Below are 26,946 nucleotides of genomic sequence, written 5' to 3'. Positions count from 1 at the left end.
AACACTGGCTCCCGACCCCGGGGTCGAGTCACATCTTTCTACATCTTCTCATCGTTCCTTTTCATCATCCGTTTGCAGTATTCTTCCATTATTATACCAGTATACCTAGCTCTGCTTCAGCGTTTACTTCTGCCTCTGCCTCGTATTTCTTTCCTTCATATTTCCGTTTTGGCAATTCCTGCTTGGTTTTTTTTCTTTCTCTAGGTACTAGCTAGCTGCTGCGGTGCCTGATCTATTTCCTAATCTTTGGATCTTGTGTATGTCTATCGTACTGGCTGCCTCTTTGTTGTGATTTCGCTGAATAGGAATTATATCTATCAATTTCCTTTGAATTCGTACTGGGTGGTAGTTTATGTTATAGCCCTAGCTTCAATCGTGCTATCATCTCCCCTTTCGTGATAGATATACCCATAGACATAAGAATAAAGGGGCTCACTAGTAGTACTAGGGTTAGAGTAAACTGAGTTGTAACAGACATGGCCTCTCCACATATATTTAGGCTACAAGACCGAAAATAAAGAAAGAAGTCATATTAGACTATATCAGTGCATACATGTATTCAAAAATAAATTTACATCACTATTTCCCTCTCAAGGGCTCTTCATCCCCCTCTCTCCCATCATGATGATTATGGTGAGGGTCATGATGCCGATCAACCACTTCCTGCTCAAAACGCCTCTCAACCATAATCGTATTCATCCCCGGCACGGGCTGCATCTCTGTATCATCATCGTCATCGTCCATGCTTTTCAAAGCCAAGATCTCAGAGCGATAACTATTCCCGGCCCCGCTGCCATTATTCAGCTGGAGCCAGGTATTGTGATGGTGATGGGCGCTGGATTTTGTTTGGCGCTGGGTGGAGGAGGCGTGGGCGCTTCGTGAGCCGTGAGTGAGGAGTGTGCCCTTTATGCTGCGGAATACGGCAGCCAGTGACTTGTAAATTACGGGGAGGTTGGCGCAGAGAATGCCGCCGAGGGGTTCCCAGGCGGAGAGGATGCCCAGGGGGACGCCGGCCCCTGTGTTGAAGTCAGTAGGTTGGTTGGGGAGAGGGGATGGTTTGGCTTACAGGTGTAGTCGGAGGAACCTTGGGTGACGACGACGGTTAGTCGGGCTGCGCTGATGGCGCAGGTTCTGGATGTATGTTAGCTATTTAAGGGTGCTAGGTACTCTAAAGTAGTGGTTGAGTACGTACGCTAAGCCGACGGAGAAGAGCAGGCTGAGGCCAATCTTCTTGTTCTTTGTGATCTGGAGGCGTAGGATGACGGGTAGGGGGAGGAGAAAGATCCAGATGTCGGTGACGAGGTTCGCAATGTTGGTGAAGTAGCTGAAGGCAACGAGGTTGAAGCATGTCCCTTCAACGCTCGAGTTCCAGAACTTTGAGATCGGCCGGCACTCCAGCCCTAGGACAATTTCCATGGTCATGAGCCATAGGATCACCCATACCACGGTTAGGATAACGACCAGGCGGAATCTCGGTGTGATGAAAATGCGATAATATAGTGCCAGCACGGAGAGCTTGGTGCTGGCTATGGCAACATCGTAGAAGTGACTGAAGATGTAGTCGCCCTGCCATCGGGTCCGAATCCGTCAGTCATATGAAGGAAGGTGGGTGTCGAGTTGACTTGGTTAACTCCTTCGTACCATCATGAATGTTTCGACTTCCTTGTCTGGCAAGGCGGCGACATGTCGTCCAAAACCATAGGGAGGACCTGTCGAGGTGGATAGTGGTTAATACACGATCCAGAGATGTCCACGGGACGGGCCGGTTAAGCGCACCGTAAACCAATCCACTGACGCAGACGCCAACACCAATGATCTATATGGAGACATTCGAGTCAGGATGTGCCCTTAAACACGATTTAACTGCTAGATCGCTGACCGTAGCCCAGATCATCACGTAGTCGTCAAAGGTCAAGCCATGCTCCGAGGATGGCCGCAGTTTAATCCAGAGTCGCCATACTGTAGTCAGGATCTCAACAGGGATCGGGACCGAGTATGCCACAGCCACCTCGGTCACACGCGACTGTGCCAGGTATGCCGCTGAATAGTTCGCTCCTGCAGAGCTCATTTTGGATGGCTACAGCATCTAACCGTCGGACTGAATTGCAGCAGCAGCAGCCGCATCAGCAGCAGAATTCTGCAGGTGCTGCCCATTGTGTTTTGTAGGAGGTGCTGGTCTGCTTACGGTGGGTCTGGCAGACCCCTCGCCCTCTGGTGTCTTCAATTCTTCATGCTGACAGCCTGACCAGGCCATTCCGTCGGCAGTCAGCCCAGTTTGTGCGAGATGGCTGCAGCCCAGGGAGCACGAAGGATAGACGAGGCGCTCTAATTGTTGTTTTGGCCCCACGCTAAGTATCGGAGATTGAGCGACTCATCCTTCAGGCAGTGAGATAAGTAACTAGCCAGCTCGCTAGCAGACGGTGCCCAGTAGGAAGAACCGGCGAGTTAGTTGGAGACTAAGATCGATGGCCGGTGCAGAACGAAGCATTGGACCGACCACACGTGCCTACCCCGTGATCGAATGGCGGCCGCCCAAATTGATTGCGATCCACTAGGAATCCGCTCTGCTGCTCGCCTGCATCCCACCGCTCCATACTATCCCAACTAGTATTAAGTGCTGACCCAGTACCTCACTGCTCTGCAACATGCGCTAAAAAGCTTGCCCCTGAGCCGGATCTGGGCTCGGACGCCCTGCCGCTTAATTGCCGTTAGTAGGACTGCCCATCCCTGCCTCTTTTTTCAAAACTTAACTGTTGTTCTGCAGGGAACCCGATTCGGTGAAACGACTCCTTCATCTGACGGTCTCTGGTAAAGATGAAGCCCGGCTACTGCTTGCTGCTCGCGGCCAGCGCAGCGCTCTCCTCCGCCAGCCAGCGACCCATTGTTGATCTGGGATACGCGACCTATCAGGGTTCTTATAGTTCCACTTATGACTTGAATGTGTGGAAGAGGTATGTCTGAAACACGCCCCCATTGACCAACAGAAAGATAGTCTATATTGTGGACATGGCCTGATCTATCATCCAGTATCCGGTACGCAGCTCCCCCAGTGGGTAAACGGCGTTGGCAGGCGCCTGCACCTCCATTGCAGAACAACAGCCAGATCACATTGGCTGTGGACCAGCCTCCTGTCTGTCCTCAATCTGGGGCGGCTAAGACACCGTACATCTACGGCTTCAACTCGGGGCCTGGCAATGAAGACTGTCTATACCTGAATGTCTATGCTCCTCCGAACGCAACGGACCTGCCCGTTCTGTTATGGATCCGTAAGTCTTCAAACAACTATGTAGCACCATGTATCTTAGCTAACGTCAACGATCGATCGACAGACGGTGGTGGCTATGGGCTCTTTGGTGCGACCTATGACCCCAGCCCAATGATGAACACCAACAACAACGGGTTCATCACCGTGGAGATCCAGTACCGTCTGGGAGCCTTTGGTTTCCTCTCCTCCGAGGAAGTCAAGGAACATGGCGTGACAAACGCCGGTCTTCTAGACCAACGCTTTGCCATCGAATGGGTACAGGAGCACATTGACAAATTCGGCGGTGATCCTGAGCGTGTGACCATTGGCGGGGAGTCTTCAGGCGCCGGGGCAGTCATGCTGCATGCGCTCGCATACGGGGGCCAGGAGTTCAACCTCTTCAACAACGTCCGTCTCTCCCATTTTTCACCTCGAAATTGACTGACAGTCATCGCATAGATCATCGCCGCGAGCGCCTACTCACCCCCAATCTTCAACTACCACGATAAAGTGCCAGAGCAGTACTACAAAGACTTTGCTGAACTGGCCGGCTGTGGATTGAACTCCACAGCAATCAAGAACTACGCAACGACCTTTGACTGCCTAGTAGCAGCTCCCAGCACCCTCCTGCAGAATGCCAGCGCCACTGTCTCCACGTCCGGACTTTTCGGCACCTGGGCCTTCCTCCCAGTCATCGATGGCGAGCTGATCCAAGAACGGCCCTCTGTGCAGCTCGCTCAAGGCAAAGTGAGCGGCAAACGCATTCTCATCGGCGTATGCACCCTCCATCCTCCTCAGGCCCCCAACACTCACTAACAATCAACCACAGAACAACGCCAACGACGGCGTCCCCCTAAGCAACCCCAACGTCGTCACCCGCCCAGCCTTCAACTCCTACATCTCAATCACCTTCCCCCTCTTCACCTCCTCCGACATCGCCCTCCTCAACGAAGTCTACCAAACCTTCAACAGCCAATCCACCGACAACAGCCCCCGCTACGACACCCTCGGCACCAGCGGCCCAACAGCCATCAACCAATCCGAAATGGCAACCGGCCTGCAACAAACGGTATTCAACATCTTCGCCGAAACCACCTTCGCGTGTCCCGCGCAATGGCTCGCCGACGCCTTCAGCCAAGAAGACGACACCCTTTCCTGCTCCGATCCCCAAGCCCCTCGTCAAGCCTGGAAATATCAATACTCCGTAACACCCGCGTACCACGGCGCCGATCTCTCCGCGTACTTCAGCGCGGACGCTACCTGGCCCGATAAGGGATTCAGAACCGCCTTCCAGAAGATGTGGGGCCAGTTTATCATGGCTGATAGTCCGGTGATTTCGATGGAAGATGCCACGGCTGGGAAGGCGAATGCGTCGGTTCCTGTTGTGGGCTGTGGCCGTAAGAAGGGTTATGGTAAGAATGGGACGAGGATGCTTGATTGGCCGAGTTATTCGCCCGAGTTCCCGGTTATGATGGATTTGAATACCACCGGGGGATATTTGGTTCATGATGTGGTGACGTCGAATCTGTCATATTGGATTCGGGAGGGAGATGGCGTTGTGAATCATTTCCGGTTGGTTAATTCGTCTGCTTGGGAGGGAGGGAGAGGGGTTAGGTGTGACTTTTGGCGGGAGGTTTCCGAGAGGGTGCCTCAATAGGTGGACATTCATGTCTTGAGTGGGTCTATCTAGGAGAACCGGTTCCTTTTTGGTGTGTACGCGCATATAGACTAGAGATAGAGTGTATATAGATAGTCATTCAAGAGTAGAGATACTTATTCATTGTAAAGGGAGTAACCTTTGTAGAGCGGAGGTTATAATCAATCATCTATTCGTATCGCTAGACTCCTCGTATCTGACCGTAAATCATCCAAATTCAATGCAAACTACCAGAACGCCATCATACGGCTCCTGGTCCGTGTCCAAAACTGTCATGATATGTATAGTAGCGTAAGGATATAAGGTAGGGTCGTGTAACTCGTCCATCGTGGGTTTGAGGGGGAAACAAGCCCCAACATGCGCCAGTGGTCTATGCAGTCGACCAAGGAGATGTAAATATAAAGGAAAACGCCAGGGTATATCCACATGAGATAACACCGGAATAAACAAATGCGCGCAAATAATAGGTTATCAATACGAGGGGCAACCTGGAAAAAGGTAGGGATATAGTAGGAATAGGTTCCAACCAGCAGGGAGTGCAAGAATGCCAGCAACTGACATGGGAATAATACCTCATGATTGTGCCACGGCTGGGGTCTACCAAACGGCCAGGGGAGATCCCGTCAGTCATGTTCTTTCTCATGTTCAGGTCGAGTACCCGCCCAGCGCTTAGCCCGCTTTTCTTCTCCGATATAGTTCTTGATGACGCAGACTTCCTCGTCCCGCTGCTGACAGACCTTGTGGCGGTTGAGGTGCTTGAACCGCGGTCCCACTGGGCCGTTGACATAATGATACTGACCGGCGAATCGATACTGTCGCTGGTCGCCTAGCGGATAGAACTTGTCGCCCCAATGGCCGTTGAAGTAGAACCACTCGATCGGGGCACTTGGCGTGGCAGTGGATGCACGAAGATTATCACTATCATAATCGTACGTATAGGCGTGGGCATTGAGAAGAGGGTCCCACAGGGGCCCGCGGTCGGTTTGGTCGTGCAACAAGCCCCAGGGCAGGATGTAGGCATGGATGCCTGGGGTGGCATACATGGCATGGGTGCCCATGGCGGAGTAAATCACGGGCTGACAGGGATCCATGGTTAGCGTCGGGAATCCCCTGGACGTGCGGGAGGGGGAGCAATTGATATCTCTACTTACCCGCTGGCCGATCTTTTCAACGGCTTCGTAACTGTACGCTTCTCCCGCCGAGTGCGCGCTGAAGAAAAGCGCCTTGGGCTTGCCGTCGTGAAATCGCACCAGACAGTGCTCCCAGTCACCCACGTGGTTCCCGAACCGCACGTTCAGCACTACGTTGCCCAGATTGAAGCTGTAGAAATAAAACCAGAACGCATCTACGACGCCGTGGCCTTTGTCCATCACCAGCAGAATTGCCGGCGCGTTACTGCGCCCGCCAGTCTTTTCGACGTGAATAGGCTCGCCGCCGAACCGTTTGCGCAACTCGGTTCGGACATCCTCGTCAGCGAGGTCTTCCGGGCGGAGATACCCCAGATCTTCCGGAGACCAACTGTCATCCTCTCCCTTGGATGATGAGAGACGGCCTGTGTCATACCACTGGGAGCGTTCCTCTGGCGTGTCCCCAGGAATAGGCCCGTCTATCCGGCCATCCCAGTCCGGCCAAGACAGCTCAAGATCGTCATCGGGATCGTCGGGAATATTCTTCTCGCCCTCGATCCATGGCGGGCGATCCTCTACATTGTCGTTGCTAGTCAAGTACACGAACTCACCTTCTTGCCACTCGTTCAGCCGATCGAGGTCCTGCAGGGTAGGATGCTCCTCGTCCGACTGAACGGGGGTGTAGTTCAGCATCGGGGTGACGTGGTAAAGATGTTCGGCAATGTCGCCCGGCCAAAACTGTTCATGCGAGGACAGGTAAACCAACGGCGCATATTGGAAGACATACTCGGGAATCTGCCGCCGCGAGCGTTCGGCTTCATCCCATGCGGGCTGCTGGGAGTCGTTGAATTGCGCATCGCGCCAGGCGGCGTAGTGGGCCTCGTCATCGGGCGACCAGGGTCCCAAAGTGGGCTCGCGCTGGCCGTAGCGGGCCCGCACTAGGCGGAAGTGGGCGGTCCCGCACATGCCGAGCCACCGACAGGCCTTGCGATCCAGCCAGGACGGCGAGGAGGCAATCCAGCTCTGCTCGTCATGATCCTCAGCATACCAGATGAAAGCCGACGGATTTACGGCGCGCGCGGCGCTGTTGATCAAGACATAGGCAATCAATGAGGCGAGGGTGACAATGGCAACCCTGGTGGAGCGAATCATCTGCTGCACGATGCCGGGGGAAGCTTCAAGATCGGAGGAGGAACTGAAACGCGATGAGGGGAGCACCACTAACCCGGACTGATCACCGGGAGTAGAAGTGGTGGACGGCGGTAGTGTGACCAGATTCCCAATCGGGACAGCTGAGGTGGGAGGAGCTGCAGCGACCAGGCTGTCGGCCAGATCGGTCACGGAGGAATCCTCGGGGGAAATCGCAAGAGGACGAGAGGCATCCGAGCCGAGGGGGGAGGGATGACAGAGCGACTGCGACAGGAGAAGCAGCGACAGCAGCGACAGCAGCAACAGGGAGGGAGAAAAGCGACCGAGCCGGGCATTTGAGCCCGGAAGTAAAGGAAGCGGAGGAGACACTATAAGAAGCAGCAGCGGGCAGGCGCGATGACATTGTCAGTCAGCCGGGAAGGGTCGAGAACAGCAGGAACGGGTCTCGGAAGGTCAAAATCATGGTACAGAAGGGGACAGAATTGGGTAGTGATTGGCCATGAGGGCCATGAGTAATTGGTCATGATGGGACGATTGGTAGGGCAGACAAACAACAAGGCCGCGGGATGTGATAGTGGATGCTTAGGGCTGAAGGGGGGGGAGGGGGGAAAGGAAGAACAGGGAAATTCGGGCATTGGAGTGGCCGAGTCCAGCACAGGAATTTGCTGGGAGCAGCAGCAATAGATCGGCTCGCACGGAAGCGGATTAGATAATGGATGATGAGGCACGAGTTCGAATGGGAAGACGACGGATGCAGCTTGGGTTTGGCTTCCGCCGGTTGCCGGATCGTCATAGTAAAAAAGAGAGGAAGAAAGGGAGAACAGCGATACGGTGAGAGAGTGAGTGGGCATGAGAGTGAGAGGGGAAAAGAAGTACGGAACACACGGAAGAAAAGAGGGGCCATTGACTGAATGAATGAATCAGGTGGACTCACTGATTATGGATGGATCAATTCAGGTCGGAATATTGAGTAATGATGAAAAACTGGATTAGTATTTTTTTACTGTGCCTTGTGTGTACTGTGTGTACTGTGTACTATCTAGATGGAATGACCGAGTTCACAACTGCAACCGGAGTGGAATGACAAGGAGAATTGGTGATGATGATGCAAGAAGGGGGGGATGAAGTCATCCGGTCGATCATCCAGCAGGGACTCTCAGCTGCGGTGGATGCAGCAGAGCACTCTGGCTAAGACAAGAGGAGAAACAACCCCGTCAGTCAAACTGGAGCTGGAGGTGAAAACTGGAGCTGATGGAGAAGAGAGAAAGGAAAGAAGGGATTGGAACTGGGATGAATTGGATTACGGGAATTGATGGATCCTCAGGGTCGTAAAGTCTAAGGGTTCAGTCCTGTCAGCCCTCAGCCTCTCATGGATGCCTGATGAGATGACAAACACGATAGTCAGCAGGGTCTTCTTCTGCCTCTACTGCCTCTTCTGCTGCATTCTATCATACTAAGGTAGCTAGCTAGCTAGCTACTAACAATCAATCAATCAATCACGAGAAGTTATGAGAAGAATCCAGGATGATGACTGGCTGCAACAGCTTGCAGTGGAGTGATTCACCGCCAAGTCTGGATCGTCGGGCGCCGCCGCGAATTAGTTGCCGCCCTGCCAATCAATCCAATCATTCCTCCCAACTTGATAATTCTACCATCATCATATCACTTTGAGCTGCTTGCTCACGGTTGTCGCCAGCTGCATCCATGGCCCTCCCCACTCCCTTAATGCTGGATCCAGCCATGCTGGCCGATTCCAGTCTGGTCCACCCCGAAGACAATGATGATTCCGAATATGAATACGAATATCATCCCACCGAAACAGAAGTTCGTCCTCACCTTGGCAGTCTAGCTCCCATGCTGCCTTGGTTGTGATGCTGACAAGTCTCCATCTCACCATCACTAGACTGTCTATCTGACTCTCGACCTCACCTCCCTCCACGGTCCCATCCGGCCCCCTCGTCGCCGACAACCACAAGATCCCTCCGCCCTCCCCACCTCCAGTCCATCCACACCTTCCCAGAATCAGAATCAAAATCATCACGATGACCAACCCGACGCTGCTCTCTCCAGCACCGAAGCGGACCCCAACAACCCCTCCATCGCCGACCGTGTTCAAATCCTAGGCCTTCACACCCCCAACCCCATCATCTCCTACCAGAACCAAATCTTCAGCGGCACCTGGGCCGACCAAATCGGCACTGAGCTACTCATCGCGCGTCCTGAGGACGCATCCTCCTCACCACCGCACGATGAAGAACCCTCCTCCTTCACTAGTAGTAGTAGTCCGGTCATCCCACTCCGACACACCCCAAATTACGACCTCCTCGCAGCCAACAGCGTGAAAATCCTCGGTCGCAAAGCGAATCTCATATCCAGCTCATCCTCCAACGTCTACGCCGCGGATTCTGCCGCCGCCGCCGAACAATCCAGCGACAGCACCACCACGCAGGGCGGTGGTGTAATCCGCAAAAGCGCCCCGCAAACCAATCAAGCACGATTTTTAGACCGCCTTGCCAGCCTTAAACGCAGCAAAGGCGAGACCGACGCCGTGCGGACAACATTCAGCACAAAACGTATGACGAATCTGGAGGATCGGCTACGTGGTTGGGCTCGTACCGATGAACAGCTGGCACAGATTCAACGGTTAAACGAGCTGGCATTATCCGGGGATGCGAACGCCATGGCGGAGTTGGAGGGACTTTATTCACGGCTGGGCGGACAAGATGAAGAAGAAGAGATGGATGAGAATGAGGATGAGCTGGGACAATAAGAACCCTCTACTTCGTATCTCAATCTTAATCCCATAGGCTCGGTATGGCTATTATTCCTCTTGAGTGGGTTAAGCTAAGCTTAGCTACATGAGAGGGAAAGTTTCCTATCAGTGGAAATATACTTCCGCGATACGAAACCACACTGAACACTGACTAAAAAAACAGATCAATCATAGTACTTCTGAACATGATTGATCTACGATGATCCAGACCCGACCCGACCAGACCTTCGGATCGGATAGGATAGTTCACAAAAGTCAGGTAACTGAAGCAGACACGTCACGTGCCTTAGCTTGGAACATCCGATGCTCCGACCGAGATCGACCGAGGTCAGGCTCAACGACACATGCGTTCGTCCCGCCGCAGAACAAGACCTTAAACTCGGGCCGGGAGAAGCTTGCTTGCCCAGCACTGATGGGTGCATTAAGTCAGGATCATCATCATCCGCGGTAAAGTTTCCACCGAACTGAATAGGGCAGTTGATGCGCGTCGTACGAACCGGTTTGCGGCGTGATGGCGTCAGCGGATTCTTTTCCTTAGGGAGCTGCAAGGTACATCCTTGATTTGATGCTGAATCTTGATTTTATCCTACTATGAGAAATCCCTGCATGTGATAGCGTCGATTTGATGCAGTATGTGGGTATACTATACAGTACTATATACACTGTACTATGAAGGATGAATGTGATCATGATGAACGAGATACCGAACTACTACCGTAAAGTCTCTCTCTCAATCGGAACGAGTAATAGTAATGATAATAGTATACACATCTATTCCCAGTAACTTCAAACAGTAACAAATAGACAGCTAAATCAAACCCGAACACTTGAAATAAAAACAAACAAAAAAAAAAGTAATCAATCACACAAATCACCAAACACCCCAATTCCCATCCATCCGACCATCCATCCATGAGAGCGATGCAATTATCCAAACCCAATACCAACAAATCAACCAACGCTAAACCCCATTCCATGAATATTCAAATCAATGTCAATGAAAGTAGTAGTAGAAATTAATCAATCAACCTCAACAGATCCCATCCACTAAGCCCCCTAATCTAGCTTCAGCCATCATACTATAGTAGTAGTATCATGGAAGAAGAAGAATAAGGGGAAAGGGAAAGCTTCAAGCCCAAAACCTCCTCATCTCGACAGGCGACGGAGGCGGCGGTGGCGGCAGGGGGAATTCCCACTCCAAGGGTAGTTTCCCTTCTGTGTGGTATGATGGAGAGGTGGGAGGTGTAGGAGTGGTAGTAGTATCGATGGTATGAATCGCCTTGGGGATGTGTGTTGTGGCGGAGAGGATGGCGCGGGAGATGGTATCTTGGGAGAGAGGGAGGGAGAGATGAGGTCTCCGTGTTGTAGTTGTAGTTGTACTTGTTGTTGAGGTGGATGTGGATGTGGAGGGTGGTGTTGGACAGCGGGAGGGAGACATTTTGGTTGTTTTCCACTTTCTTGATTTGATGTAGTAGAGGAAGTAAAGTGAAGTTGTTGGTTGTGTGGTAGTGAGTAGTAGTATATGGTGATCAGGAACAGAGTATATAAGTAGTAGTGGTGGTAGTATGTCAAGTTCCTATAGTAGTAGAATCATGTCAATGATCTGTGTCCTGCATGTGCATATGTAGAACATAAATATATATAAGCGAGTGGAAAGAAGCAAAGAAGAAAAGAAAATATCATATGTGATGAATGGATGGGATGTATGCCGATATAGATCCTCCGGAGTAAAGATATCGTGCTTTCGCTCCGAAAACCGCCGAGGTAAAATCAAAAGTAGATTGACTGGATGAATGGATCCAGTTTATTCTCTCATGAGGGTCCTCAAATCTCAATCCCTCCTCCTCTTAGCCGAGGATTATGTCCGTGTTTGATTGAGTGGTGATGATGGTGTGTTGTGCAAGGGCAAAATAGAAAAAAAGAAAGAGGGAATAATTGGCTTACCTCTTTCTCTTTTCTTTACTATTGTCTGTATAGGCTATAGTTTGGTTGTTGGTGCTGACTATAGTGGTGGATGGTGATGAGTTATGAAAAGTGCCTCACTTGTATGTATGTATGGAACAAAGTGAAGATGTATGGGAACCAAATAACTATCAAGTACTAAGAACCGAGTAGTACTCAGAGAGAAGGACGTTTGAAAGAAAAAGAATGGGAAGAGAAAAGCAGACAGAGCAAGAAGAAATACCCGCCTAAAATACCTTTTTTTCCCTTTAGTACTACCACCACAACTCAGGTTCACCTACCTACAACCCTACTAAGCAATAAATAGCTGCTACGTACTACCGAATAAAGGAGAGCGAGGAAGGGAACCTAAGGATTGGATGGAAGGATACATCCATTCATCCATCCCTTCCCGTTGCGAGGCGAAACCGAAACCAAAAGGAAAGAAAAAAAAAAAAAGGAACAACCGCCTCACCCTTGAACAACAACCCCCGGAGCCAGGCGGCGGCAGATGGACCCAGAAAGTCGGGTCCAGGCCAGAACCCACGACATAACTACTAAGTACTACCCCAGTTGTTTTGCTACGTCTGGGCAAGGCGGGATGGTATGGTAGGACTGAGTGGGCATGGGGCATGCTTGGACGGAAGGACGGAAAGACGGAAACTGTCCCGGGGATTGAAATGAATGAATGGGGGGATTTGACTTTGGCTGGGGAAAAGAGATCAGCCCGGAGAAAGAACAGAAACAAGACAAGACAGGACTAGAAAAAAAAAAGGATGGGGAAGGGGAGTTGGGGGTGGATTTTGGGGAAGGAAAAGCAGAGATGCAGACTAGACTAGTTTACTGTTACGTGTGCAGATGTGGAGAAAACAAGGGTCAAAAAGGAACTGACTAGTAGGTCAATGGCTGGAGTTACTTTCCAGTGGTTTTGAAAAAAAATGTTTCTAGTCTCTACTTACTCGTTTCTCCATATTTTACTAGATACCGTTCCTTCCCCATACCTTTTGCTAGTGATCGACTTCGGGGCAATTCAGCCTGAGTTTCGGGAAAGGCAGCGAGTAATACTAAATACTAAATAGACTAGAAGCCCGAGAATACTCCATGCAGAATATCCATTTCGATCCCCATCGCATAATCCAGTAGTACTTGCTACAGTGGCGATTACTGTACAGTAGTATGGAGTAAATGAATGGATCAGACCACGCAATCCTTCATGATCCATGATGTGATCTCTCCTCTCCTCTCGCCCCATTCCCTGGACACCTCACCTTCTAGAAAAACACCAACTAAACAGCACTGAACAAGTCCTGACAGAAAGTACGAAGCACTACTACTACTACTACTACTTTTTACCTCTTTAGATTAACCCACCAATCCTTCGATCCATCATCCATCCCACAGGATTGCTGCCATCATTGTCATTTCACTCCGTGGCAAAAACGAACACACACACACTCCACAACTCCGTCCAACTCATTTCAGTAAAAGCCCTGCTACGTACTGCTAGCCAGCAAGCAAGCAGCCAGCCCCTGCTTTGTTTTACTACTACTCCCACAGCAGCTTCACCCACACCTCCCCCTGGATTCATTTCCAACCAGCCAGCTAGTCAGTCAGCCAGCCAGCCATTGCAACGTAATCACCAAATAACTTACCTCCATTCTATAATAACATAGTTACTATCAACCCAAACTACTCACAGGACATGGCAACTCTCCACAATTTACCCCATCCGTCCCTTCATCCATCCCTCGTACCCCGAACTCTCTTCGTGTAACACAAACAATAATCCCCAAGAAAGAAAGAAAGCAAGTAAAGTAAAAATATACGAGATACATACATACAGATACTCCGAATCTCGAAGCATCATGCTACATACTACTCACGAATAAGCTCGACCCAACCCACTGGTCAAGTAACTCCGAATGGGAAATAAATGAAATAAATGGATGGATGAACCATTTCCCACCCCTACTTATGTCCACACTAAAAATAATTACGTACAATCCAGTAGTTCATGGGAGTTGCATGATCGGCTACATGTACTGTATGCCTTTTTTCTCCACATTCCAATCCGAGCTTGCGAGGCTCTGTGCGTTTTGTTTGTTGGCGGGATACGTAGTGAAGTATGGGGTAACTGAAGTAGCCTGCATGATTCTTTGGCTATGTATAGTTCTTACTAGTATATTCCATACATACTCGGTAACAGTACTTGGTGGAATTATGTGGATGTCAGTCAGCTGCGCCAGGTTGCAGTGGCTTGGTGTAGTGACTTGGTGGAATTCTTCAGATACCCCTTTAGTAGTACTCCGTAGTATACTAGGACTAGTATAGTAGTACTTATGTAGGAGAGTTCGAGATCTCTTTCGTCTGATAGTGCAGTATTTATGATGATGATGATAGTGGGTGGAGGGTATTAGTTGCAGCTTGGGCTATTTCGATATCCCTTTGGAGATAGCTCTACACATAGTACACTCTTCGTAGTCAGGCAAACCATCTAAAGTAAAGATTGCATTGCATTGCATTATACAAATCCCGCCCAGCCCGTTTTAGCCATAATCCTCTCTTGCCCATCTCGCATTATCTATACACAGTTACAATCATCACCCCCTAGCAAATGAGATGAGACATCCCCATCACCAACCAACCAACGCCAAACGCCTCGCAAACCGAATCAGTCAAAGCATCATCATCCCCCCTAGTCCTCAAACTTCCGCTTCACCCCGTTACTCCCATTAACCTGCGCCGTACTACCGGGTCTTCCCCGCTCCGACATCTGTGCCTGTCGCTTCTTCCACGCCGTCTTGATCGCAGGAGCCACCCGAATCAGATCCTCCTCCGTCACCCGGTCCTGAATACTCTCTAGCACCTTCTCCACCGTCGAGATATGATTCGCATCCGCCTTATCATCCCGAATGCGATGGAACCGCCAGCGCCCCTGCTCATCCTGAGCGCACTCCACAATCGCATCATCCAACGGCTGCTGCAGCGCCTTCATGTTCTCCCACTCCTCCGGCGAGACATACATCTCCCCGAAGGGGCGGTACTCATTCGAATTGAGCATAACAAACAGATGAAAGATAGGCAAGGCATCATAATCGTAATACGGTTCCGTAACACCCTCGGCCTCATCATCCGAATCCGGTTCCAGCAGGGGAAACTCCAAGCGCATTCGAAAATCGATAGTATTCTCACTGGGCGGCTTCCATTTAAGGATATGTTCATCCGTACCGATGCGATAGGGAGTACTCCGACAAGTAAAAATCAAGCCATCATTGCCATGAATCTTCTTCACCTTGGGGATAATATCCCGAAACATCATCTCAATGCCGTAACTAAACTGCGTCGATTTATCCTCCACGGCAAAGATCCGATGCTGCTTCTCCTCGGGAAACCGATCATATAGCGCATTATACGGCTTGAGCACCTTTTCCTTGAAATACGCGAGCCGTTTATCCAGCGTCCGATGCATCAAACTCTGCCCATCGAGCACCAAGCAGTCAAACACAAGGTACTTGAGCTGCTGCGTGCCATCCTCGTAGGTATCATTGACCAGCTCGCCGTCGACCAGCGTATCGACATGGAAGCGCTGAAACGTGTCATCGTCCGGTAAAGGGAAGTGCAAGCCCGGGACGTAGCGGTAGTCGTTTTTGCGATCAATCAAGTAGTGGATTTCAGGAGTGTCGGAATCCGGTTCGCCCCGCGCAAAGTACATCAAACATCGAATTCCGTCCGTCTTCTCGCACACGTAGTAATCTTCTCGTTGGAGCTCGGTTAGATGCCGTGTCGAGAAACTGACCGGTTGCGCGCCGGGGAAGTTGAGATTATTGCGGCCGAGGAGGGTGGCAACTTCGCGACGGAATTGGTCGGCGAGTTCGGGGTCTGCTTTGATGCCGACGGCATCGAGATCGGGGACTGAGTTGCTCATTGTGGTCGGACTGAATATTTCTGTATGGAAGGGAGGGGGAGGAGTGCGTGAGGTTATGAGGAATAATGGTCTGGAGAAATGGTGGTCACGCTGGTGGTTAGAGCTTCTCGCCCGCAGGCGCAAGGCGCAAGAGGTGCTCAGCAGTAGGTGGGTAGAAGGAGAATTATATAGGGGCGTGGTGGTGAGTTGGCGTTCGTTGGGAATAGTGAGAGCAGGCGCATCGAGGCAACGAAGGTAGCTTTGACTCCCATCTGCGGAGGTTCGGAGATACTCGGTGGCCTGAGGCATCACGTTGCCGTTCTTGTCGCCTGACAATGCGATACCACGGTGGAGAATGGCGTTTTTATTGATTTCATGCAAGCAACAGTAAATGTCGTAGGCTACGCATTGTTGTACTACCCAACAGTCATGGAGAAAAGAGTTAGCATGCAGAATGAATTGCATTCTATCAATACGGCCAAAGAAGCACCGACTTAATTTACAATAATGCACGCCAGCAAGACTGAGCGCGGGGTATCTTATCAAATAGCAAAGCAAGACCCAAAACCCTTCCAGAAACGCCATCAAGCATCGCCAAAACTCCCTGCCCATAAGCGGGCTATATGTATATCCGATCCTGGGAGCCTTTCATCACTCGTTACCCAGCGAGAGCTCTACGAGCTAGCCGCCACAGGCACCTGCTTGGCTTCAGGTGCCGGTGTCTTCGCACCAGCATCTGTCGCATTTTCCTGCGTTTCTGCCGGCTCCGGCTCATCCACGGCCATAGGCTCAGGCACTGACACCTCCTCTACAGGGGTGAACAGGCTGCCGCCATCCGGAAACGGAGAGGAGAGAGTATCTCCTGTCGAGAAGAGCCCACCACCGCGTGAACCGCCCAATGCATGGGACAGCATCTCCTTGATCCGCACATATTGGTACTTCTTCTTCGTCGAGATCAATGTATGAGTCACCATCGGGTATGGATGAGAACGAGAAATGGCCGCCATGACAGTATCTTTCTCTTCATCCGAGTCAACGGGCCCATTATTATCCAAATCATCTTGTAGCGGAGCATTCGCATCAATAGCAGCCTCTGTAGAAACCAGCATTAGCATTGTCCGACCCAGCCCACGCTCAGGCACCATAAGCCACAAAACCACTTACTCTGCTGCCTCGCCTGGTTCTTCTTCTGATACGCCTGCAACAGCATATCATACGGCAACGAACGCCCCGGAACAGCTCTCTTCGCGCCCATCGAGTGACTCTTACAAGTCAACGACCTAGCGCACTGTGCACCATTCGGCAAAGTAACACCACACTGCTTCTCAACATCAACAGGGCCCTTCGGTTTAGGCACTTTCGGTTTGGGCTCCTCCTTCTTTTTCTTCTTCTTCGGCTCCTTATCCTTATCATCCTCACCGGCCTCCGTCTTGCGCTTCTTCCCCTTTTTCGTCCCATCCTCCGCCATTCCCTTAACAGCGGACTTCTTCGCGCTCTTCTGACCCTTCATCGAATCTTCACCACCCTCACCCTTCTCACCAGCACCGACATCTTCATCACCATCCTTATCACCCTTCTCCTTTGCGCGATTCGCCGCATCCCTCGCCTCCTTCTTCTTCCTGGCCTTCTCTTGCTTCGCACGAATACAACCCCGAATATGTTCCACCGCATTCTGCTTCAACACCGGCCTCTTGCACGTCTTACAGATGACCGTCTCGAGATGATCCTCTTCGCGGGGCTTCCCCGTCGGGAACGCAGCCATAGTCTTTTCATCGATATCGGGTAATATAGGCGACGAGGAACCGGGGGATTCAGGCACTATAAACTCGCAACAACTTCCATCAGCATACCACCACTAAACCCCCATCCCCAGACCAAGGGGAAGGGAACAGAGGGATATAACAAACCATCACCCTTCTTCTTCCCGGACTTAGTATTCGCCGCCGACTTCTTCAACTTAATCTTCCCAGGTTTGGTATCCTTCTCGGCATACTTATACCCCGACGCATCGACCAGACTCCCCGCCGGGGTAGAAGAGGCAGAGGACGCTACAACACCAATATTAGCATGATTCGTAAATATAATAGCGTGTATCTTCGTAAATTTCCCCTAAATCATCATTGCGTGGTGGGATTATCGGGAGGGGAGAGGGGGGGAGGGTGCCTATAACGGACCTCTGCCGCCGGTAGCAGTAGCCATGATTATGAAACGAAACGACCGACCACCCACACACGCGCGCGCGCTTTCTCTCTCGACCGTCGGAATTCAAGGAGCGATATCGTCAAGGAAATAGAGAAACAGGATAGGATGGGATTGGAATTAAAGCTATGTATCTAGCTCCGACCGCGAGGGAAAAGGGGGACGGTGACGTTGCTGGGGGAGGTGCGGTATCTTAGTTGGTCGAGGCTTGCGCTGAGCACACTCTCACTCTCTCTCACTCACAGTCCGGGGCGCTCCGCATTTGGGGAGGTCACGTGGGTGGTTAGTTAAGTGGCCGTCGGATGGAGGGGGATTGAACGTCTGGGTTATTGGTGTGAAATAGATTCGCCTGGAGATGTTATTGTGAATGATGGATGAAGGTTTAGTGAGATTTGTTTGGGGTATTGTGGTCGCTGTGTTTCGGTTGATTCCTTTGTTGTGTTGAAGGAGGCTGCGGTGAGTGGATCATGAGTAAGGAGGGATGATGGATGGGTTCAAGTCGGCTTACTTGGAGACTAACACAACTATTCTTCATGATGGTGGTGAGTGAGAAGAAAAAACCCTCTTACATGCCTGATTATGTGAAATGGCTGTCACTGACCACGTTGGCCAGTCAAACGTGTTACTTTAATATGACTGGCAGTTACATCCGCCTTGTGGTACATGTTTATTGATACAATGCAATGCAATATGCAAACCCGCCAATATCATATGATATACAATCCGTCTACCCTGCATGCTTCGAGAAGCACAAACTACTGTTCGTCCCTCCAAATCCAAAACTGTTTGTTAAAGCCACGTCAATGGTCCGCTCCTGAGCCTGTTTCGGGGCATAGTTGCAGTCAAACCCATCAGCCAACCGCTCCAGATTGATGGTAGGTGGCATCACATTCTAAACTCGTCGTTAGCAGTGTCATGTATTGTTTGCCAAGGTCGCTCACCTCGTTAACGGCGAGAATAGAGAACAGAGCTTCAATGGCGCCCGCACCACCGAGCAAATGGCCGACGGCTCCCTTGGTGCTACTAATGTTAACCTCCGTCGCCCGTTGCTTTCCTCCCGGTCCCAGGAGCAAGGACTTGATGGCAGCGTTCTCTGCTGCATCACCGACCACGGTCGAAGTGGCATGCGCATTGACATAGTCGACTGCGGAAGGTGGGAGTCCAGCGTTTTTCAGAGCTTTCTTCATGGCTAGGAATGCACCTTCGCCGTTCTCTTTAGGTGCTGTCATATGGTGTGCATCACCAGAACAGCCGTAGCCTCTCAATTCGGCATAAATACGAGCTCCTCTTGCTTTTGCGTGTTCGAGTTCCTGACAACAGATTAGAAAGATTCCATCGGTAAGCGTCTGTTATGGATAATACCTCCAAGACCAACATTGCCGCGCCTTCACCGACCACAAAACCTTCACGATCCGCGTCAAACGGTCTTGATGCTTTTTCAGGTGAATCATTAAAGCTCGTAGCCAAACTGCGGGCCCGAGCAAAGCCTCCGACAGCTAGTGGATGAATACAAGACTCTGCTCCGCCGGCCAGCATCACATCTGCATCACCGAACGCAATGAAGCGGGCAGCATCACCTATGGAATGAGCCCCAGTTGTACAAGCTGTTGTTGCTGAGTGATTTGGACCCTATATCATTAGCAGTGGAAGATCAGGGGCAAGGAAGTACTCTTACCATAAATCCATACTTCATGGAGATGTGTCCAGCCCCGAGATTGATCAGAAGCTTCGGTACGAACAAAGGCGATACTCTACGGTAGCCCTATGACTTGTGAGCATGGTAAATGGATGATAGACATGTTGTACTGACCCCCTTGTCATATGCAACAACTGTGTCGTAAATCTCATCAAAGTTGCCAATGCCTGATCCAAGGCAGACTCCCTGGCATAGAGTTAGGGATATGATGTGAAAAAGCGTCGACAATACATACAGTAGCTTCTTGTTGCTCAAAATCTGTAGGCTTCCAGCCCGAGTCTTCGAGAGCCTCTTCTGACGCAGCCATGGCATACTGAGCGAACCGAGCCATCTTGCGCTCCTCCTGCAGGACATCAGTTACAATCCTAATAAGCACTATAGTTTGCCTACATCTCGACTTAACCACTCCGAAGCCGTCCAACATCCATCCTTTCGTGCACCTTGCGGCACCACTGCTGCGATCTGACATGGCAGATCTGCAAACCTGGTATCGCGATGGTTGACATTGACGATGCCACAGTGACCATCCAGGAGACGTTTCCAAGTACGACGGAAACCTACGAGAAATTACTTAGCAAATATAGCAAGAGCATTGATCGTGTACAGTTGCCTTCCTGGGCATAGATATGAGGTAGTGCAAGACCTTCCCTTTCCGGAAGAGTGGAAGTGGAGACGCTGGGACCGAAAAAAAAAAGATGGTAGAACCACGGCCATGACGAGGTTGTCTGGGACATGCTTAATTGCGCATGGAGGCATCACTCACCTACTCCTAGAGGTGTCACTGCTCCAAGACCAGTCACGACAACACGACGCATGGCATTCTGGGGAGACACGGGACGTGATTACTATGGTCGAGGTATTTCACGTATAGTCTCGCTGCGGGTGGTTGGTCTCCGCAGACTGCAGACGGAATGCAGGTCCAAACTCCCGCGACACTATACCGATGTTGGGGAAAAGTGGGAGAGACTAGAATGAATGGATGGAAGAAGATGGAAGAGATGAAGTGGTGAAGCTCAACGCAGCCAATGGACGAGGCGAGAAATGGGGGTCAAGGGTGTTCCTTCCGCATTGAGACGATGAAGAAGTTGACCAAAAAGGGAAGGTCCGCACGACGTCAGTGACGCCAGGCATAAAGGCATCAATATTTCCCTTTACGGCCATATCCTGGCCAATGAGGGTCAATCTCCGTATCGATAAGAGATAGAGGCCCATTATCCCCAGTGGCCATTATTATTACTATTCTATTCATGGCATGTATTTTTTATGTCAACGCAACTACCACCGCTATTTAGTCCTCTCCGATTGCTGCTCCGAATTTCCCCTCCTTTCTTTTCTCCCTCATCTCTCTTACACCCCCAATACCCTCGAGTGAGGTCCTCAATTTGGCCATGAAATCCCTCACTTGGGCTGCTTGCCTGGCACTGGCTGGTACAGCCTTTGCCCACGCTCACCACGACCACGAAGAGGTGCCAGAGCATGTGCGCGAGGAGTTGCTGAGGAAATGGGACCAGGAGGTAGGCGCTCCAATCCCACCAGTATATTTCGCACTCACACTCACACACCATTCCAGTTCACCTTCTCCGGCATTGCCAGCTTTGCCCACCTAAAGCCAGTCAAATGCCTGATCGAACCCGACGAACGGTACGACATCGCCGTCATCGGCGCCCCCTTCGACACGGCAGTCAGCTACAGACCAGGTAAGATACCCAATAACCTCACAGTCTGCCCCCCCCCCCCCCCCCAAACTCACTAACACCCCTCCAGGCGCTCGCTTTGGTCCGCGCTCCATCCGGGCAGCTAGCGCCCGCCAAATGGCCGGCACGAGCTACAACACCCGAGCGGGAATCAACCCCTACGCCTCATGGGCGACAGTCAAAGACTGCGGCGACATCCCGATCACCCCATTTGACAATGGCGTTGCGGAGCGCCAGATGTACGAAGCCTTCCTGGAACTGGGCTCTCGCCCGGCCCTGACCACCGCCTCCTCCAAGTACGGCACGAAGGGCATCTCCGCGGGCAAATCGAAGCTCGTCACATTGGGAGGCGACCACAGTGTCGCACTACCAGCCCTGCGCGCACTGTACCAAATCTACCAGAAGCCCATCACGGTGCTTCACTTCGACGCGCACCTGGACACCTGGAACCCCGTGCGCTACTCAGCCTACTGGACCTCCGAACAAGCACACTTCAACCACGGCAGTTTCTTCCACAAAGCCAGCCGCGAGGGACTGATCTGCAACTCGACCTCCGCGCACGCTGGTCTCCGCACGCGTTTGACCGGCGTTGATGACAGCGACTACACCAACCCGGGCCCGGAGCAGGGATTCATGCGCATCCACGCCGACGACATCGACGACCTCGGACCCATGGGCATCGTGAACCGCATCATCGAGCGCATCGGTCTGGACTCCGACCAGCCTGTCTACCTGTCCGTCGACATTGATGTCCTGGACCCCGCCACTGCGCCCGGAACTGGTACCCCCGAGCCTGGTGGCTGGACGACCCGCGAGTTCATTCGCATCCTGCGCGGCATTGAGAAGCTGAACATTGTTGGCGCCGATATCGTCGAGGTGTCTCCTAGCTATGATAACAAGGGCGAGACTACGGCCTTGGCGGCTGCGCAGGTGGCGTTTGAGATTATCACTAGCATGGTTAAGGCTGGTGCGGGTGAAGAGTTGGGTGGATGGTATGGACAGAAGGTGATGCCGGCTGAGGAGACTGTTGTTGAGGAGGAGGCAAAGGAAGCTGTGGAGAAGAAGGAGGCCAAGGATGAGTTGTAAATGAGATATACGATATGAAGTTATGTGAATGTATGTATGTATGTATGTATAATGAACGAGTTGAGTTACTAGTCAAGCCTGATGCAGGTACATCGTGAAACACATAACATACTCCTAAGTCTAAGTAATCTTACTGTAAGCTCAATCAACTCATCGAATAGGTAAATAAATCCATATCAGCAAATACTAGATACTATATAGACGAGACTAGTCAATTAACTACTACCTCACGAACCAGCAACAACAACAACAACCACCACAACATCTAACCATAATATATAAAGGGGTGGGTAACTTGGTCATCACTATTGTATCTGTTATCTAGTCCAGGCTTTGAAGACAATGAGCAAAGAAAAGTAAAAAGGAAAAATAAAGGGCTGCAGCTCGGGAGAACAAATTGCACAGCAAATTTGGGACGGGTGGGATCGGCATGACAACAGATCGCAGAGTATGAGGGACATAAAAGAAAAGAAGATAGAAAAAAAGAAAAAGAGAAAAGAAAAACCATCAGCCAGCCAAAACAAGACGCCTCGACTTCCAACGCCGATAGAGACGATGAGAGGTTCGAAAGGGAGTAAAGGAGGATTTGTTTGAGGAAAAGAAAAGGTGGGTGTGTTGTGGGGTTGTGGAAACGTGTTGGTAAAAGGTGAAAAGGGGGTAGTTTAGGGAGGAGTTGACAGTGGGGAAAAAAGGTGGAGGGAACACAGTGAGGGGATAATGAAGGTCGGAGGATCAAGAAACGACGCTGGCCAGGTAAGACGAGACGAAAGTCAGGAGACAAGAGGTTCCGATAGAATGAGGAAGAGCTCTCGATGGCAGGTCTGCTTGAGGTAGACAAGGCTCAGCAGCGCAGAGACAACCGAGCGAAGAGGGAAGAGCACACTTGGGTGTTACGGGTTGTAAGATGTGTATTCACTCAAGAATCAGTGAACGAACACAGAATGTCAAGTCAGACGTCGGTCGAAGAAGCCAGCCACCTTTGTCCGAAAGAATCCCCAAAACTCCATATTGCATAGATAAAGCACATTCAGTCTCCCAAAATCATACGACGTGTCTGCGATGCATCAATGACAGGCCTGGAACCCTCCGGAGCGTACGGGCCTGCCCTGTAAGATCCCGGGATCAATTACAGCAGGACGCACTTCTTCGACTTCTTGGGAGCAGGCTCGAGCGCGGCAACAATGGCCTAGAATAAAGATGTGTGAGTAGATGCGACGACGCAGGGATGTGGCGCGACACTAACCTCGTCAAAAACGTCCTTGAGCTTGTACTGCGTGAGAGCAGAACACTCGACGTATTTCACTGCGCCCAGCTCCTTGGCCATACGGTCTCCATCTTCCTTGCGAATCGGTTGCATCTTCTGGCGGGAAAGCTTCTCGCGGACCGCGGGATCGTCGCGAAGATCGGTTTGGGTGCCCACGATCAGGCAGGGGACACCGGGGCAGTGGTGGTGCACCTCGGGGAACCACTTTTCGCGTACGTTCTCAAAGGAGGCAGGCGAAGTGACCGAAAAGCAAACGAGGAAGACATCCGTCTGAGGGTACGAAAGAGGACGGAGACGATCGTAATCCTCCTGACCAGCAGTATCGAACAATCCCAGGGTGTAGGGCTCATCGCCAATCCTATTGCGCAACGGGGGTTCGAGTCAGTTACAGATTCCGATATTTGTCCACAGACGCCATCGCATTTGTCAAGCCAGCGACATCGGGGGCACCAATAACGCTATTGCGAGCGTGATATAGCGCATTCCGACAGACTCCCGATATGCAAACCATGTCTCAAGATAGGGGATCCCTAACTTACATGACCGTGACGGCATAGTTATCGAACACCGTGGGAACATATTCGGAAGGGAACTTGTTCGTCGTGTAGGAGATCAAAAGGCAGGTCTTGCCAACGGCACCGTCACCGACGACAACACATCTGCGACGAAAGTCAAACCATGGTTAGCCACTTGCCGCTCGAAGAAAGGATGAATGTATCGGTTTGCACGGAGACAGGAGAGGGAGAAGCAGGATAGAGGAGGGAGGGTTCGAATGGGGGGAGGGGAAAGAGAGGAGGAGGGGGGGAAAAGTGATTGCGGAGAGAAAGGGATAAAGATGATGAAGAGAACAACGCACTTAATTGTTGCCACGACCATGTTGTAAACTTTGAAGAACCGTGAAGTTTGCGGGAAAGAAGGTGCAGAGAATCACGGAAGGTCGTCTGTCGGATGCCGAAAGGAGAGCAGGGACAGGAGAAGCAGGAGATGCGGTGAACCAGGGGGGTGGAGGGAGGAGACGAGTGAGGGGGAAGACCAATTGGGTGTTGAGAGAGAGAGGGGGGGAGAGAGTGAGTGAGTGAGTGAGGAAGTGGAAGACAACGAGAAGGTGAGGCGGCAAAGATGGAGAGGACAGACGCGGTGGATGGGCGAGGCCGTCTGGATTCACGGATGGGGAGGTGGTGTGCGGTGAATGTCGACGGTGAGAGAGAGGGATGGTTGGTGAGGAAGCCAGCCAATGTGGGAGAGAGGAGGCAGTAGGCGGACGACGGAGACGATACCTTACTAGTAGTAAGGAGAGGAAGGAAAAGAAGCTGCTGCTACTTTTCTGCTTTCTGCTGCTGCTGCTGCTGCTTTGCTGCTTTGGCTTGCAAATGGGGCAACCCGCACCGCACCGTTACTTAGTTAGCTCCTGGTTTAGTTATCTCTAGTTAGCAGGTTCTTTTTTATCGCCCGCCTCTTTTTTTTTTTTTTCCTTTTCACACCTCTGACAACAATTTCTCTTTCTGATGGTTGCAAGTTGCGCCACCGTTTGAAGTAATTTACCCTGGGCTGCTGATGAAACTCCCAAAGGAAAAGACTTCCTCATTCCACCCCCCCGTCACGCTCTTTTTCTTTACCCACTGAACGGCCAGATGAAAAAGCAACACAACGGCGATCCACAACCTAAGATAAGAGACAACTCACAGAGATCGGACTAAGGCCAATATGACGGCAACCTAGATAAACCACCCCCTTTTATTCTATCCTGTCGCGATCCTTCTCTCTTTCGTAATCTTTCTTCCTCTAGAATTTCGATCGTCTTGTCTTCCGCAATGATAGCGTGATGCCGAGGAAGCGCAAAGAGATGAGATGTGATGAGATGATGGTGGTGGTAGTAAATAATACCAGACCGAGGAAGAGAGGGTGGAGGAAGGAGGAGAGCCAAGTCAAGTCATCCAACACCCAAAAGCAATTAAAAACCGCAATTTGATCGGATCCGATCGATAGAATAAGACGAAACAGAGCCGTGGTAGAAAAAATGACGAGAGTAAATAAAACCGATGATGAAGAAAGGGATAAAGAGAAAGAAGGGAAGAAAAGCGAGGCCTACTCTTTCAGTCCCTAACAGTTACTACTTAACTACCTACTTACTTACTACTTACAAACTCCTACAATAACCGACCATGCTCCATCAAAAGCAAAGCCATCAATCTCATCACACACTCTCTCCGGGCCCTAGGCTTGCCTCGGAAGTCAGGCTGGTTGTCTGTTCAGTGTAAGGTAAGGCTAAGGCAGGCAGGCAGTAATGATCCTAAGGCTCAGGCGAAAGTAAAGTAGTAAAGTTGAGTAAGGTTAGGTAACACCTCCAGTTGGGTAAGGAATCAATCATAATTTCGCCATGAATCCCGTCACACTGAGCATCAGATGCTGAGCCAATCAATCTGGCTTGCCCAGACGGTCGCACTGACTGCGCCTGTCCTAGCTTGATTCGCTACGCGCCCAAGGAGGAACAACCTAGCAGTTAGTGAAGCTAGTAGTCAGTAGGCAGTAGCAAGTAGCAGTGATTGTGATCAACTGCCACCACCCCCGAGGGTGTCATCGACGAGGGTAGGTAACAATGAGGCCAGGGTCAGGGCTATGCCATGCCATGCCATGCCATCCCAACCTCGCACGGGGCTGGTTGGACAGCACCGACCGCCCTCTTCATCTCGTCTATCTAGTAGTGGCTTTGTACTACTTCCTAGACTAGATATTCAGCTTTGCAAACGCCCAGACCGACCCCAATAAAACGCCCCCGCGCTAAGTTTCATGACGGGGCCCAGATTCCACCCTGGGGATCGATACATATCAATCAGCTTTCCCTTCTTCATTCCCAACCCCCCCGGTCCGATCCTCAGCGCTATTATCGTCGCACCACTACAGCAGTCAATCAGAACCTACAGAAAACAAGGCGCACAAGTAAAACTCCAATCAAAAAGTACCAATGCTTGCTATATATATATAACGTGACCCATAAATCATCTAGTCTAGTCGTAACATCTATAATATCATCCCGCAGGATCATCCGCTGCCGGCCGTTCTCGCCGTTGCAGCTTGAGTTTCATGGCGCAAGCCATCAAGGAGAATCCAGAACGCCAAGTGAATGCTCGCACAAACGGCACTGTCGGCCTCAATCCAAAAGCATGAAAAGAAATGGCAACCAATCAATCATCGAAGTATATAGTTTGGATTGT

At 51.0% G+C, this 26,946-nt stretch overlaps 9 protein-coding genes across 9 annotated transcripts; 3 read left to right on the top strand and 6 right to left on the bottom strand.

The window, feature by feature from the left end:
* Nucleotides 1-579: 579 nt before the first annotated feature.
* AKAW2_11200S (putative integral membrane protein PTH11-like) lies at nt 580-2,068 on the bottom strand (the record flags this gene model as incomplete). The annotated part of the gene is made up of 6 exons (XM_041683012.1): nt 580-1,016; nt 1,067-1,131; nt 1,193-1,566; nt 1,642-1,709; nt 1,777-1,816; nt 1,880-2,068. The coding sequence occupies 6 exons, from the start codon at nt 2,066-2,068 to the stop codon at nt 580-582; spliced, it is 1,173 nt and encodes a 390-aa protein (XP_041537920.1).
* A 746-nt stretch (nt 2,069-2,814) lies between these two features.
* Nucleotides 2,815-4,901, top strand: AKAW2_11199A (putative carboxylesterase; the record flags this gene model as incomplete). Its single annotated transcript, XM_041682999.1, has 5 exons — nt 2,815-2,951; nt 3,028-3,266; nt 3,330-3,652; nt 3,704-4,018; nt 4,074-4,901. The coding sequence occupies 5 exons, from the start codon at nt 2,815-2,817 to the stop codon at nt 4,899-4,901; spliced, it is 1,842 nt and encodes a 613-aa protein (XP_041537919.1).
* Nucleotides 4,902-5,524: 623 nt separating this feature from the next.
* On the bottom strand, nt 5,525-8,112 carry VPS62 (uncharacterized protein; the record flags this gene model as incomplete). Its single annotated transcript, XM_041682988.1, has 3 exons — nt 5,525-5,977; nt 6,053-7,545; nt 8,112. Coding segments are annotated over 3 exons (1,947 nt in total).
* Nucleotides 8,113-8,881: 769 nt separating this feature from the next.
* AKAW2_11197A (TFIIIC subunit 6 family protein) lies at nt 8,882-9,947 on the top strand (the record flags this gene model as incomplete). The annotated part of the gene is made up of 2 exons (XM_041682977.1): nt 8,882-9,001; nt 9,081-9,947. The coding sequence occupies 2 exons, from the start codon at nt 8,882-8,884 to the stop codon at nt 9,945-9,947; spliced, it is 987 nt and encodes a 328-aa protein (XP_041537917.1).
* A 4,639-nt stretch (nt 9,948-14,586) lies between these two features.
* CEG1 (mRNA guanylyltransferase) lies at nt 14,587-15,816 on the bottom strand (the record flags this gene model as incomplete). The annotated part of the gene is made up of 1 exon (XM_041682966.1): nt 14,587-15,816. One exon carries the CDS (start codon nt 15,814-15,816, stop codon nt 14,587-14,589), a length of 1,230 nt encoding a protein of 409 aa, XP_041537916.1.
* Nucleotides 15,817-16,469: 653 nt separating this feature from the next.
* On the bottom strand, nt 16,470-17,557 carry AKAW2_11195S (deubiquitination module subunit SGF73; the record flags this gene model as incomplete). The annotated part of the gene is made up of 2 exons (XM_041682955.1): nt 16,470-16,888; nt 16,960-17,557. The coding sequence occupies 2 exons, from the start codon at nt 17,555-17,557 to the stop codon at nt 16,470-16,472; spliced, it is 1,017 nt and encodes a 338-aa protein (XP_041537915.1).
* A 1,164-nt stretch (nt 17,558-18,721) lies between these two features.
* On the bottom strand, nt 18,722-20,505 carry CEM1 (putative beta-ketoacyl synthase (Cem1); the record flags this gene model as incomplete). Its single annotated transcript, XM_041682944.1, has 8 exons — nt 18,722-18,886; nt 18,936-19,304; nt 19,357-19,623; nt 19,670-19,756; nt 19,805-19,876; nt 19,926-20,033; nt 20,081-20,247; nt 20,454-20,505. 8 exons carry the CDS (start codon nt 20,503-20,505, stop codon nt 18,722-18,724), a joined length of 1,287 nt encoding a protein of 428 aa, XP_041537914.1.
* Nucleotides 20,506-21,078: 573 nt separating this feature from the next.
* AKAW2_11193A (agmatinase) lies at nt 21,079-22,470 on the top strand (the record flags this gene model as incomplete). Its single annotated transcript, XM_041682933.1, has 3 exons — nt 21,079-21,204; nt 21,261-21,387; nt 21,455-22,470. 3 exons carry the CDS (start codon nt 21,079-21,081, stop codon nt 22,468-22,470), a joined length of 1,269 nt encoding a protein of 422 aa, XP_041537913.1.
* A 1,126-nt stretch (nt 22,471-23,596) lies between these two features.
* On the bottom strand, nt 23,597-24,275 carry cdc42 (Rho family GTPase CDC42; the record flags this gene model as incomplete). Its single annotated transcript, XM_041682922.1, has 3 exons — nt 23,597-23,656; nt 23,714-24,092; nt 24,274-24,275. Coding segments are annotated over 3 exons (441 nt in total).
* Nucleotides 24,276-26,946: the final 2,671 nt, after the last annotated feature.

Source organism: Aspergillus luchuensis, chromosome 1 (assembly GCF_016861625.1).
Source record: "Aspergillus luchuensis IFO 4308 DNA, chromosome 1, nearly complete sequence".
Lineage (NCBI taxonomy): Eukaryota > Fungi > Ascomycota > Eurotiomycetes > Eurotiales > Aspergillaceae > Aspergillus > Aspergillus luchuensis.
This window is presented reverse-complemented; position numbering and strand designations above follow the sequence as displayed.